The sequence below is a fragment of the Syngnathus typhle genome, linkage group LG6, assembly GCF_033458585.1.
Source record: "Syngnathus typhle isolate RoL2023-S1 ecotype Sweden linkage group LG6, RoL_Styp_1.0, whole genome shotgun sequence".
Classification (NCBI taxonomy): domain Eukaryota; kingdom Metazoa; phylum Chordata; class Actinopteri; order Syngnathiformes; family Syngnathidae; genus Syngnathus; species Syngnathus typhle.
The window spans coordinates 19,413,986-19,428,731 of NC_083743.1; the positions used below are offsets into that span (position 1 = coordinate 19,413,986).

At 42.6% G+C, this 14,746-nt stretch overlaps 1 protein-coding gene and 1 long non-coding RNA gene across 2 annotated transcripts; both read left to right on the forward strand.

Moving 5' to 3' along the window:
• The first annotated feature begins 263 nt into the window (after positions 1–263).
• On the forward strand, positions 264–4,342 carry LOC133155390 (uncharacterized). Its single transcript, XR_009714665.1, has 4 exons — positions 264–2,862; positions 3,670–3,805; positions 4,071–4,163; positions 4,252–4,342. It is a non-coding gene; the product is annotated as an uncharacterized LOC133155390 (long non-coding RNA).
• A 102-nt stretch (positions 4,343–4,444) lies between these two features.
• Positions 4,445–14,746, forward strand: LOC133155387 (ATP-dependent RNA helicase DDX19A-like). The gene is made up of 4 exons (XM_061280669.1): positions 4,445–4,579; positions 4,668–4,845; positions 4,951–5,188; positions 5,375–14,746. Exons 1-4 carry the CDS (start codon positions 4,489–4,491, stop codon positions 5,591–5,593), a joined length of 726 nt encoding a protein of 241 aa, XP_061136653.1. The 5' UTR covers positions 4,445–4,488; the 3' UTR covers positions 5,594–14,746.

A 14,746-nucleotide genomic window follows, 5' to 3' on the forward strand; every position in this document is an offset into this window, starting at 1 on the left:
GCGCCGTAAAGTGTCCGCTTTGTCTGGTTCCCTCGGTCGGCCACAAATGGCGAAAAATCAGCCTCTCCTTCTGGAGCTCGCGCCAACTTTGGCGAAAAATTTCTAAGTGCCAACGGCTCTTGCGCCGTAATGTGTCCGCTTTGTCTGGTTCCCTCGGTCGGCCACAAATGGCGAAAAATCAGCCTCTCCTTCTGGAGCTCGCGCCAACTTTGGCGAAAAATTTCTAAGTGCCAACGGCTCTTGCGCCGTAATGTGTCCGCTTTGTCTGGTTCCCTCGGCCGGCCACAAATGGCGAAAAATCAGCCTCTCCTTCTGGAGCTCGCGCCAACTTTGGCGAAAAATTTCTAAGTGCCAACGGCTCTTGCGCCGTAATGTGTCCGCTTTGTCTGGTTCCCTCGGTCGGCCACAAATGGCGAAAAATCAGCCTCTCCTTCTGGAGCTCGCGCCAACTTTGGCGAAAAATTTCTAAGTGCCAACGGCTCTTCCCCGTAATGTGTCCGCTTTGGCTGGTTCCCTCGGTCGTCCACAAATAGCGAAAAATCAGCCTCTCCTTCTGGAGCTCGCGCCAACTTTGGCGAAAAATTTCTAAGTGCCAACGGCTCTTGTGCCGTAAAGTGTCCGCTTTGTCTGGTTCCCTCGGTCGGCCGCAAATAGCGCAAAATCAGCCTCTCGCCCTTCAGGTACCAGGCGTTGGGGTACCAGGAGTAAGTGCAGTACCAGCTTTGGTCTGTTGGTGCGCCAGAGTACGATGAGTTGGTCCCCCTAGTCACTGTACTCATTACCTTTACCCCCAAATCGCAAAATATAGTCAGAACGAGTGTGGGGAACACAAGTTTTGTTCCCGAAAACCAGGCGGCTGGTGTCTCTAGCGATGTGTTCCCCCCCAAAAAGTGTTCACATGCTCGGACAGCGAACCTAGGAGCTACCGTAAAGCACTCTGGAAGTGCAAGAGCAAAAATTTTTCTAAGTACAAAAATTTCTCGAAAATCTTCAAAGTGTCACAGTGCTCGAAAATTTTCAAAGTGCTACATGCTTTCCATCCAAGGAAGGAATAGTGGAGGACCGGCCGCCTCCTTAAACACAAGCCAGTGGAACGACGGGGAGGACCGGCCGCCTCCTTAAACACAGGCCGGTGGAACGTTTGGCAGAATTCTTCTCGTGGAGGACCGGCCGCCTCCTTAAACACAGGCCGGCGGAACGACGGGGAGGACCGGCCGCCTCCTTAAACACAGGCCGGTTGGAACGGTTGGCAGAATTCTTCTCGTGGAGAACCGGCCGCCTCCTTAAACACAGGCCGGCGGAACGACGGGGAGGACCGGCCGCCTCCTTAAACACAGGCCGGTTGGAACGGTTGGCAGAATCGCGTGACGGCCGCCTGCTCCCGGCGTCCGCACGTGAACAAACATCCCCTCCCGGGGACGGTCGTCTGCTCCCGACCGCCGTCCTTCACCCCCTCACCTTCCGGACCCCCGTCTGCTCCCGGCGGGCGAAAATCTGCGAATGTTATACATCCAAGAAAGGAAGGAGGGAACCGGCCGCCTCACTAAACATAGGCCGGGCGAAAATCTGCGAATGTTATACATCCAAGAAAGAAAGGAGGGAACCGGCCGCCTCACTAAACATAGGCCGGGCGAAAATCTGCGAATGTTATACATCCAAGGAGGGAGAACCGGCCGCCTCACTGAACATAGGCCGGGCAAAAATCTGCGAATGTTATACATCCAAGAAAGGAAGGAGGGAACCGGCGGCCTCACTAAACATAGGCCGGGCGAAAATCTGCGAATGTTATACATCCAAGGAGGGAGGACCGGCCGCCTCCTTAAACCACCGGCCGGGCGAAAATCTGCGAATGTTATCCATCCAAGGACGGAGGACCGGCCGCCTCCTTAAACACAGGCCGGTTGGAACGGTTGGCAGAATCGCGTGACGGCCGCCTACTCCCGGCGTCCGCACGTGAATGAACACCCCCTCCCAGGGACGGCCGTCTGCTCCCGGCCGCCGTCCTTCACCCCCCTCAGCTTCCGGACCCCCGTCTGCTCCCGGCGGGCCTCCGAGTACCCTCCCCTTCTCCCGAACTGACCGACTGGCACTCATGACCCGCCTTGGTAGGGCCCCCACCGGCCCCGGCTCGCGCCGGCGTTGGGTGGACGGTTCCTCCCCACTTGCGGGTCGCACTCTAGCGCCTCGGCCGCCGCGAGAGCGTGCGCTACGCGCCGCCCCCGCAGGCCTTGGCGCGACCGTACGGCAGCGAGACCGAGACGCCCCGAATCACCCACCTAGAGGAAATCAACGGAGGCCGAGCGCGCGATCCGATTGCGGCACGCCGCGTGGGCGTCTGCCGGCCGCGCCGGTCTACCGCGAATGCTGTTTCTCAAACCCAGACGGCACCGCGGGATGTGTTGTCGCAACTCTGCTCGACTATGCGAATAGCCTTTCCCGACTACCGCGTTGCGGGAGGCGTCTTTCGTGCCGCCGGTGGCGTATGACCTTCCGCGAGAGGCGTGCGGGCTTGGGGGGGCCGCAACGACCGAGTCTGACTCGGACGGGGCGCAGCTTCCCTCCCGGTCGCAGCAATAAGCGCCGAACGCAGCGTTGGTCACAAGCCACCCCGGCGGGTTCGTCGGGAGCGCCGGTACCCTTCCGTAGCTAGTTGCCAGCTGGCCACAGCGGGCCGCACCGACCGAGTCTGACTCGGACGGGGCGCAGCTTCCCGTCTGGGTGACAGCGGCGCTGACAACGGCGGGGCGGCCGGAACCCCTTCGACCCCCCGGCTCCGACCAGTGTCGATCCAACTCCGCATCCTGGCGTAGCGCTTGGGCCCAGGCTGTTGACGAACAGGAAGCGGGAGCAGAATCAGTAAATGTAAATGTGCTAGTTTACGTTGAGTTAGCCTTGAAGATGTTTTAGTCACAGGCCTAGCGCTGTAAAAAATGAATGCTTACTATTTGTCTGGCGTTAAAACAGACATTGTTTCAACACAAATCTGCGTGTATTGCCGTGCCTTTGGATATTTGCTTAGTTTAAATGCAAGCGCTAGAATGCCCCAAATTAGCCGGTAAAGAATTGATAGAGCAAAAGGGTAGAACATCAAAGTAAAAAGCTGTGATCCAATAGAGCAAAAGTTGGATCAAAGTAAAAAGCTTTGATCAATGATGCCGTTTATATTCTAAACCAAAAAGGTAGAACATCAAAATAAAAAGATGTGGTCCAATGATGGTATTTATACTATATTATAATTTTCCACACTGAGAAGACACAGAAAAAAATAAGTCATGCTAAGAAATTATTGTTTGCTTCCACATACTCCTTGCAATGTGTTCACATACTCGTCATTACTTTTTGGTGCAATTAATGAGTTTGCGTCGAAAATTGGTTCATAAATAGATGCAAAACAAATTGCGCGGGTCCGGATCGTATCTCAAAAAGGGGGGCTGCTGATGCGTCGGTTCAGAAGTGGAAAATTGGCACGTAAGTAGATGCAAAAAATCCGCGCAGCTTCCGTTCGTATCTCAAAATGTCCGTAAGTATAGGGGTTCGTAAGTAGAGGTGCCACTGCATATGCAAGTTTAACATGGTCGCTTTTACTCGTATGCTTTGCATGGTCCTTCAGATCACTAACAATTCCTCCCATCTTAAAAACGCAATTTCTACTCTCTTTTTTTTCCGCAGAAGACAAAGCGGCCCAGTCATTGTTGAACAAGTTAATCAGAAGTAATCTTGTCAACACCACAAATCAAGTTGAAGTTCTTCAGAAGGATCCCAACTCTCCACTGTACTCTGTAAAATCCTTTAAGGAGTTGTGACTGTAAGTGTATCATTCTTTAATTTATTCATAATCCCTCTTGTGATTTAGTGCGTCTGCCATAAATGACGAATGAGCTCATGTCTGTGGATGTTATCCAATAAAGATTACACACCACGGCAGATGCGCTCGTATTGAAAAGGGAAAAATAAAATTTGTGTTTTGCAAAAGTGTGGCAGAAGTGCTCGATGTTCATTACATGCCCAATTTGTTGTATTCCTGCCAAACTTGATCAATAAACCAAAAATATTTTTTCTCATATGTGCAGTAAACCACAGCTCCTTCAGGGTGTCTATGGCATGGGTTTTAACCGGCCCTCCAAAATCCAGGAGACCGCCTTACCCATGATGCTCGCTGAACCGTGAGTATGCTGTACATTGACTGTGATGTGCTACTTTTCTGAACTAAATATATGATGTGACTAAAGTCAGTTTGATTTTTCTGTTTAGTCCACAGAATCTAATCGCCCAGTCTCAGTCAGGAACAGGAAAAAACGCTGCCTTTGTGCTTGCCATGCTCAGCCACGTCAATCCAGACCACAAATATCCCCAGGTTATTTTTTAGAAATTTTATCAGTGATCCAAATGACCGCAGATGGGTTTATCCTTAGTCCTTGTGTGACCTGCGAGTTAGATTTCTAAATCTCTTTTTCCTTTTCCACCAGTGCCTGTGTTTGTCACCCACCTATGAACTGGCGCTTCAGACTGGCAGTTATTGAGCAGATGGGCAAAAACTACCCTGAAGTCAAACTAGTTTACGCCATACGAGGAAATAGGCGTAAGTTCACATCGAGTGCCATGTTGACGTTCTCGTCTGGTCCTCGGCGTGTTTTTGTGTTGACAAAGTTTCTTTGAAAATTTTCCAGTGCAGCGAGGCGTGAAGCTTCAGGAACAGATAATCATTGGCACGCCCGGCACCATGCTGGACTGGTGCAGCAAATTGAAGTTCATTGATCCCGAGAAGATTCAGGTGTTTGTGCTGGATGAGGCCGATGTCATGATCGCAACGCAGGGTCACAAAGACCAGAGTATTCGCATCCAGAGGTAAGAATGAATATTAATAAAAAAGTTTCCTGACAAATGTGGGAGTTCGCATTTTGAGTTTCCACTAAAGGATGCTACGATTTTAATTTGTTCTTTGCTACACAGGATGCTGCCCAGAAACTGCCAGATGTTGCTGTTCTCAGCTACGTTTGAGGAGACCGTGTGGGACTTCGCCAGGCGCGTCGTGCCTGACCCAAATATCATCAAATTGAAAAGAGAGGAGGAGACGCTGGATACTATCAAGCAGTACTATGTGTTGTGCAACAGCAAGGAGGAAAAGTTTGAAGCCCTGTGCAACATCTATGGCGCCATCACCATAGCCCAGGCTATGATTTTCTGCCATGTGAGGCACTTCCCTTCACCCAGCACTTTCCGATTGATAGATTATAAATGGCATCACATTTTCCTGAGAAATGTTCCAGAGTTTATTAAGAACGTCACAAGACTGGCGTCGCATAAATTCATTATGTTCCTTGAGTGTCTGGCTGGTATATGAACTGGTGACTCTGCTTTCCTTCATGCGATCCAGACAAGGAAGACCGCAGGCTGGCTGGCGGGAGAGCTTTCCAAAGAGAACCACCAGGTGGCGCTGCTTAGCGGGGAGATGCAAGTAGAGCAGAGGGCAGCTGTCATTGAACGCTTCCGGAATGGAAAGGAGAAGGTGCTTGTCACCACAAATGTCTGTGCCAGAGGTGAGGGACCCATGCAAGATAATTATGAAATATGTAGATATTTAACAATTATTTAGTCTTCCACTTCTCCCTATCAATTGCTTTTGTAATATTGTTTTAACATGTATTCTGACTGTCAACACCCTGTATGCTATTAGAGAAGATACCGTATGTATTCTTCATACATTGAAAATATTAACGTCAATTTCCCCTATCACCTCTCGCCTTTTTTTTTCCTTTTTTTTCTGTCCACCAGGAATTGATGTGGAGCAGGTATCGGTGGTGATCAATTTTGACCTGCCTGTAGACCAGGAGGGTAACCCAGACAACGAGACCTACCTTCATAGGATTGGCCGCACGGGTCGGTTCGGCAAAAGGGGGCTGGCCATCAACATGGTGGACAGCAGAATGAGTATGAACATTCTCAACAGGATCCAGGAGCATTTTAGTAAGTAGTTATCCTTGCCATTATCTATTGCATTGGCCAGGTTCAATGTAATATATATGTTTGCATTTTTATTCGTCCACTGGCAGAAAAAAAACACTCGCTGGTTTTCTCTTTTCCAGATAAGAAAATTGAAAAACTCGACACACACGATCTGGATGAAATTGAGAAAATCGCCAACTGAAAGACAAGTGTGCTGACAAAGTGGACGCCAGCTAGACTTGCGCTCTGCAAAGACTGTATGCTTCTTTATGCTGGCTTTTTAAGTTTGTATTTTAAGCCGTTAGGGTGGAGGGGGCAAAACCACATATACTGCACGTTTACATACACTTCAGTCTGTGGAACATACCCTATTTCACTCTTTTTACTATAATATTTTATTTTGTAATGCTGAAAAAGCTTAACTGTCAAGTAACTCCTAAAACCCCATTTGACTCTGCTTTTCATACATATATGAACATTTTTCATGAATGTATCCTCTTTAGGTCATTACAACATTGACAGTGTGTGGAAAGGGTGAAGTTGGGTATACTGCTGCTCTGAGTGCAGGGGTGTCATTTTGGGTGATGACTGATGGATGGATTTTAGGGTCTATGCAAATTTAGAGTATACTCACATGAAAGAAATGAAATTAACCTCAATTTATCTTCAGGGTGCGTAGCCAAATGCCAAAATGGAGATGACCTACTAATAACTCCTCAACATTTTAGATCATTCTGGAGTAAAGCCCAGTCACGCGTCCCTCACAATTTTATTTATAGAGTATTAAGACTACTCAGCTGTAACATGTAGTTGTTTTTAAACATTTTTTGCCTACCTATTCCACAACTTCCCACTTACCACAAACTTCACATCTTTTATTTTGAAATTCAACCAAAATTCTCTAAAATTTCGTTTTTCTACTCTAATTTCCACATTTTTCAACCGATTCAACCCATTCCAACTTTCAAGTGTTCATCTTTTGCCTACCTGTTCCACATATTCCCACTTACCAAAAATTCCAAATTTTCAAATTTGAAATTCAACCAAATTCTCCAAAATTTCGTTTTTCTACTCTAATTTCTACATTTTTCAACCGATTCAACCCATTCCAAATGTATTCACTTAATTCACCTTATGCTTCCCACATTCACTCCCATTCACCCCCACTTCCACTATGCTTACACAATTCAACCCTTGACCCCCAATTCCAGTGTGGCGGCCATCTTGGATGACCCTGAAGTGCCACCAATGAACCCAGAATGAACCGGAAGTGCCCTAAATCAAACCGAAAGTGACCCCAAATAGACCGGAAGTGACCCCAAATCAAACCGGAAGTGACCCCAAATGTACCAGAAATGACCTTTTTAGACCGGAAATGACCCCAAATAAACCGGAAGTGACCTCAGACGAACCGGAAGTGACCCAAATTAAACCGAAAGTGACCCAAATAAACCGGAAGTGACCCAAATCAAACCGGAAGTGACCCCTAATAGACCGGAAGTGACCTCAGGTGAACCGAAAGTGACCCCAAATGAACCGAAAGTGACCTTTTTTGACCAGAAGTGACCCCGAATAAACCGGAAGTGACCTCAGCTAAACCGGAAGTGACCTGTAGTAAACCGGAAGTGTCCCAAATAAACCGGAAGTGACCCAAATTAGACCGGAAATGACCCGAATCAAGCCGGAAGTGAACTTATTTCAACACTAAGTGCCCCAAATAGCTACATTTGCGCTAACGTTTTCGGTTTTTGTCCGATTTAACCCGTTTCAACATTTTTACCCCAAAAGTGAACCTCCTGAGGCCGTTTTTTATGTTTTGTTCCAAATTTAGAAAGATTTTGGCGCAATTGCTTTTTTTTATTTTCCCATTCATTCTCTCTATGGGGAATCTACATTTGCTCTAACTTCTACATTTTTTAACTGATTCAACCCGTTCCAACTTTTCAACACGTGTGCATGCACAAACACACACCCAGACACATTAGAGCAGCAGGAACGGAGAGAAAGTATTTGCACTGTATGTGCTTGTGTGAATGTGCGTGTGAGGACATTGTTGTATTTTCTGCGGTTAATTATTATTATGTGGGGACAAGCAGTACAGAAAATGGATGGATGGATGGATAATTATGATATAAGTATTATCATTATAAAGTTACATTGATACTGCCTTGACAGTGTCCATGAAAACATTATCAAACATTAACTAGAATTTGCAATTCCTGAAGGAATTGCGTGTGAAGGTGAAGAAGTTGAATAAATATTTAAGGAATGTTGCAGAATGATGTTGAAACGAGTTGAATCGGTTGAAAAATGTAGAAATGAGAAGGGAAAAAGGAAATATTGTAGAATCGGGTGTGAATTTCAGAATAAAAGATGTGAATTATTTGGTAAGTTGTGGAATAGGTAGAAATATGATGAACAGTTGAAAGTTGGAATGGGTTGAATCGGTTGAAAAATGTAGAAATGAGAAGGGAAAAAGGAATTGGGCGTGAATTTCAAAATAAAAGATGTGAAAAAGGAAATGTAGGAAAATTGGGTGTGAATTTCATACTAGAAAAAGTGAAAATGCAGGTAAGTGGGAAGTTGTGGAATAGGTAGGAAAATGATGAACAGTTGAAAGTTGGAATGGGTTGAATGAGTTGGAAAATGTAGAAATGAGAGTAGAAAAACCAAAATTTGGAGAATTTTGTTGAATTTCAATTTTAATTTGAACAATGCATTCAATTATGCATCAACATTCATTCCTTCATGCATTCATGCATTCATTCATACATTCATTCAAGCATTCATCCATGCATTCATTCACGCACTCAATTTTTATCACGTCACCCTGCACACGCGTGACAGTGATGGCCAGCCCATCTTGTGGTATCTTCGGGGGCTGGCTGAAAGTTTTCTGCCAGATCTGAAGCTTGATGCTTGTAACTTCGCCCGAATTGGACACGACCTCCACCACCTCTTCCCCATAGAGGATACCACAGACTTAGGGTGAGGCTGGAGTTGCAGGGCTGTTGAATAAAAAAAGAATATCTAATTAGTTTTTATGAATGGAAAACAAAGTTTACCAAAGGCTAATCATGCCTCCAAATAAAGCAAGTGGGAGCAGTAAAGCCATCCTAGAACACAAAGACGTTATTAAAGCCACGCGACAGTGAGCGCCCGGCGCGCTGCGGGCGGTTGCGCGATGGGACCAAATTAAGCTCCCTGCGCACTGAGGTACACTTCAATTTTGGAAAGTACATTAGGACGGTACAAATATTTTCAAAATTTCAGCGACGGCTCTGTCACAATAATGCGACCAGCGCGGAGCAGTTGCGCGGTCGGCAGCGCGCTACGGTTGAACGCTGGGCGGAACGCTGCAATTGCGCGATGGGACAAAAATGAAGAAATGAAGAAAAAAAAATTGAAGAAAATGATTTATTTAGTCTTGGAACGGATTAATTTGTTTTCCATTGTTTGTAATGAGAAAAATAGATTGGGAACCTTAACCCAGTTAATCTTGGAAAAGGGAATAATAAGCAAAAAGCAAGCACCATTTAAATTCCACTGCTATGAAGCCATTTACTAACCTTTATTTCTGTGCAAGTTGTAGAGTGGAGCATTAGTCCCGAATCGTTCACCCGGGCACTCAGGTGGGTGAAAATGAAGGAACCCCCTACTTTTAGTTCAATGAGATTAGCCTCACGCCAAAGGCCAATTTTGACAGCGGCTTCATCCTGCGTTAGTTTAAAAAAGAGTATGTGTGCAAAGTGCTACAACAGGGGAAGTACAAATGGCTACTTACTTTTTTTAGTGTCAAAGTCCGAAATGGCGCAAGGCTGTTCCCTCTCTGGCGCACCATGCGGATTGGACGCATCTGAAGTGGAGCAAATTGAGATGACAAAAAAAAATAAAACTTTTGGTACCTTAGTACTAAACAGAGCATTTCAAAGATATTGTGTGTGTGTGTGTGTGTGTGTGTGTGTTTGTGTGTGTGTGTCGGTGGGTACATTACATGTACATTATTGCACATGCATCATGTCTTCACAGGTGTACACAAAGACATGTGTGTATATGTGCATTTGCGGGTGCAGGTGACTTACATCGGTTATTACGCCCTCCAGTGACACCATCTCCTCAGGTAGTTTATTCACTACCTCCTGAGGATATGATGCCACTGACTTGGGGTAGACCAGGGCCCTGGCCTCTTCTTCCAGCTGCGGGCTGGTTTGCACCTCGGCCGCCATGAATATTTTTGAGCCGGGTTTGGTGAGGAGCCCTTGGCCACTCTCGTCCACACCAAAGTTTAAAAAAATGTAACTGCTGCCCTCTGTGACGAGGGCTGCCAAGTGTTCAAACAGAACAATTTTATAGGCTTTCTCGTCGTCACAGAGGGCAACAGTTACATTATTGTGCTGGCCGTGCATGGACAAGGTGCCATCAGCTGCACAAATCCATGTTTTTGCACGCAGAGCAGTCCTCATCGCGACTACTTTAGCGCGGATCATGTTTTTCGCCATTCTGAAAAAGAAAAAAAAGAGAGAAATTGACTTGTTTAGTTAGTAGATGACAAATGGCAAATTATTCATAGAATAATTACCATTATAATACATCTGACTGACTTTGGGATTATTTTATTAGCGACACAACATATCATTACCATATTCAAATTGGATAAAAATAAATGGATACCACGTATAATAAAAAAAAACACAATTATTTAAATGTTAGACTGAAAAGAAAGAGTTTCCCAGCAATGATTTTTAACATCCACCAGATGGCAGTGCAGTGACAAAGTCAATAGTTCATGGGTATGTAGCATTTCAAGACTGCTACAAATTAACACTGGGCAATGATTCAATACTACTGATCTTACTCGGTCAGTACATATCAGTGCTTACAGTTACAATGTCATCTGCTATATAAATTTGGAAGCACATTTCATAATGGCGCCTGTGCGGTTTTTGAGGGGGGCTAACCTAAAACAAAGATTTTAATAAAAGAACACCGTAAACCATTTTTATCCATTTACGTGTGGCGACTACGAGGTGTCGTCTGAAATAAATAAATTACGCGTCGTGTATCTTTCCAGAAATGTCGTTACTCCGTAACGCAAAGTGCAAGCATCGTGCGTCCATCTTGTTAGATGGCAAATGCACACGGCGGACGATAGTGTATAATACTTAAACGCAAGAGCAATAAAATGGGGAATCCTCCGTCATAAATAGGAACGCAGAACAAACATGTATTTTCGACTGACTAGTTAATTAATAATTACAAGTTAATTTGCTATATGCGCATTTCGTAATGGCGGCCTTTCTTTTTTTTTTTTTTGCTCGACGCAAACCAAAGATGTGGATGCCTCGGTCACGAATAATGTTCACGTTCATCAACCGATGGAATTAATCCATACTAAATTCACGGAGAAACAACTCCGCAAAAGTCCGTCGTGAGAACAGGAGACTATTTTTTTCTATATGTACAGTTAATGAGTAATAACATGTAATAGTACAGTAATAGAACTGTGACGATGGTAATTAGAAGTGGGGAAGTGCTACTTTCCCCACTAACGCAACAATCCTGGTTTCGTTTCGTTTCGTTTATTTATTTCAAACATGTAAAAAAAGAAGAATAAGCTTATTGTACACAATAAAGGACATGACAAAATACATGCATATCCACATACAGACGTACCAACATTCATACATATACATATAGCCGCAAAAGAACCATAAGTCACATTCACATGTCTGAAAAGGAGTAGGAAGAAGTATAATTTATTTAATCCCACCCCCTATTTAATAATCCCTAAATACCCAGCCATAAATCATTTTGCCTCAGTTATCCCAACAAAGTACTAAATTACTAAATTATCCCCCACCTGCTGCTCACTAGACACTAAACATGTACCAACACACTATTAATACGTGCGTATATTTCACACACAGACACTTAACATTCATTCATACCTCAAATACAACACAAATACCTGAATGGTAGAAATAAACCAAATAAAAACAAAATAAAAACAGCCTGAACAAGACAAACAGACAAACAAAACCAACAAAGAAACGTAAATCAATAATTACTAATCACCCCTTAGTACTCATACACCCTCATTCCTGTACCTTGTAAAAATAATTTCTTCTTTATATCTTTTTTTAAACTGATAGATGTTTGAACATTCCCTGAGCGTTTCCTCCAAAGTATTCCACAATTTAACTCTACATATTGAAATACAGAATGTTCTTTTTGTTGTACGTGCCTTCCTAATCCTGTAATTAAATGTCCCCCTTAATTTATAACCCCCTTCCCTCCCAATGAAAAGATTCTGAATATTAGTTGGCAACAGATTATTTTTTGCTTTAAAAAGTATTTGTGCTGTCCGGAATTCCACTATATCTTTGAGTTTGATGAGTTTTGACTTTAAGAATAATGAATTTGTATGATCCCTGTATCCTGCCCCATGAATGATCCGTATTGCTTTTTTTTGTAAAATAATAAGTGGATATATTGTGCTTATATAATTATTACCCCAGATTTCTACACAATACATAAAATATGGAAGGACTAATGTATTATAAAGGATGCGAAGTGTTGTATGATCCAGAACCTGTTTTGCTCTATTTAATACTGCGATGCACCTTGAGATTTTAGTTTGTACATGTTTAACTTGTGATTTCCAACTGATCTTATCATCTATTATCACCCCTAAAAATTTAATCTCATTCACTCTTTCAATATTAACCCCATCCAGCTTTATCTCTATTTTCAAATTAGTTCTGTGATTACCAAAAAGTATTACTCTTGTTTTGCTTAGGTTTAAGGATAATTTATTGCTATCCAACCATACCTTTAATTTGCTTAATTCATTATTTATTAGTGTTGTTAAGGTGTGTAAATCACTACCAGAACAAAAAATATTTGTATCATCTGCAAACAAAACCATCTTCAAATTATGTGATACCTTGCATATATCATTTATATATAATAAAAAAAGTTTAGGGCCCAACACTGACCCCTGAGGGACGCCACAACTAATGTCCAAACACGTTGAACAAGTGTCACCCAACTTCACAAACTGTTTCCTTTTTGTTAAATAGCTCTTGATCCAAGCTAATGGTTCCCCCCTGATGCCATACCGATGTAATTTATTGAATAATATTTCATGATTTATTGTGTCAAATGCCTTTCTTAGATCAATGAATATCCCAACTGTATATTGTTTTAGGTCTATTGCTTTAGTAATTTCCTCCACTGTGTCAATTATTGCCAGTGATGTTGCTCTGTTGGATCTAAACCCATATTGACTGTCAGTGAGTATTTTATGTTTATCTATAAATTTGTCCAGTCGGTTATTGAAAAGTTTTTCCAGTATTTTAGAAAATTGTGATAATAATGATACAGGTCTGTAGTTTGTGAAGTGGTGTTTGTTCCCGGTTTTATACAAAGGTATGATTTTTGCTATTTTCATTTTATCTGGAAATACACCGGTCTGAAATGATAGGTTACAGATGTATGTTAATGGTTTAGAGACCCCCTCAATTACTCGTTTTACGATACTCATGTAAATGTCATCACAGTCTTTGGATGTCTTGTTTGTGCATTGGGAAACTATCTTTATAATTTCTTTCTCATCCGCTGCTTTGAGGAACATTGAGCTCAGATTCCTATCTATTAAACTATTACATTGCTCCTCAGTTGTTACTGCATCTGGGATTTGTTTGGCCAGATCAGGTCCCGTATTTACAAAGAATGCATTGAAGTTTTCAGCCACTTCTTGCATATCATGCTCATCAGTATTCCTGATAGTAAAATATTTAGGATAATTAATTTTTTTAGAGCCATTTTTTATTACAGTATTCATTATATTCCATATTTCTTTGGTGTTGTTTTTATTATCATTTATTATCTTACTATAGTATTCTTTTCTAGCAGCTCTTTTAATATTAGTTAGTTTATTCTTATATTGTTTATATTTATTTTCTGCCACTTTAGTTCTTTGTCTTATAAATTCTCTGTAAAGTGTATTTTTCTTTTTACAGGCATTTTGTAAGCCCTTTGTAATCCAGGGATGATCTACATACTTTCGTTTCCTATTATATACTTTTACAGGGCAGTATTTGTCATATAACCTTTTGAAAATTTTTAAGAATTCCTCATATGCACAGTTAATATTATTTTCATTGTATATAATATCCCAATTCTGTGACATTAAACCATTTTTAAATGCGTTTATTGTTTTTTCTGTTTTAATTCTTCTGTATTCTTGTTTTTTGGCCAGTTGGATGGTTTTATAGTTGTCATCAAAAATCATAAAAACTGGCAAATGGTCACTGATGTCGCTGACTAATAACCCACTTATGGTGTTGTTTAAAATGTCATTTGTGAATATATTATCAATAAGAGTGGCACAGTGAGAAGTTATTCTGGTTGGTCTAGTGATTTTTGGATACAAGTTCATGCTATATATTGTGTTAACAAAGTGTTCGGTCAGTTTGTGCTTGTTTGGATTGAGTAAATCAATGTTGAAGTCTCCACAGATGAAAATTGTTTTGCAACTGACCTTTGAAAATACCTCCTCCATCCATTCTGTGAACAGTTCAATGCTGGAACCTGGTGTCCGATATATACAGCTAATGATTACATTTTTCTTTTTTTCCTTAAGTATTTCAATTGTTATGCATTCCAATATGTTGTTAACTACCATTGACATATCCTGTATCACCCTGACGTTTAATGTCTTTTCCACATATATTGCAACTCCTCCTCCACCTTTGTTTTGTCGATCTATGTGTATAAAGTCATATCCCTCCAGCTCAAA

Coding starts and splice junctions, on each gene's coding strand:
- LOC133155387 (XM_061280669.1), top strand. CDS start 4,489: ATGAACTGGCGCTTCAGACTGGCAGTTATTGAGCAGATGGGCAAAAAC. Junction 4,580..4,667: donor CGCCATACGAGGAAATAGGC/GTAAGTTCACAT, acceptor AAAATTTTCCAG/TGCAGCGAGGCGTGAAGCTT. Junction 4,846..4,950: donor CAGAGTATTCGCATCCAGAG/GTAAGAATGAAT, acceptor TTTGCTACACAG/GATGCTGCCCAGAAACTGCC.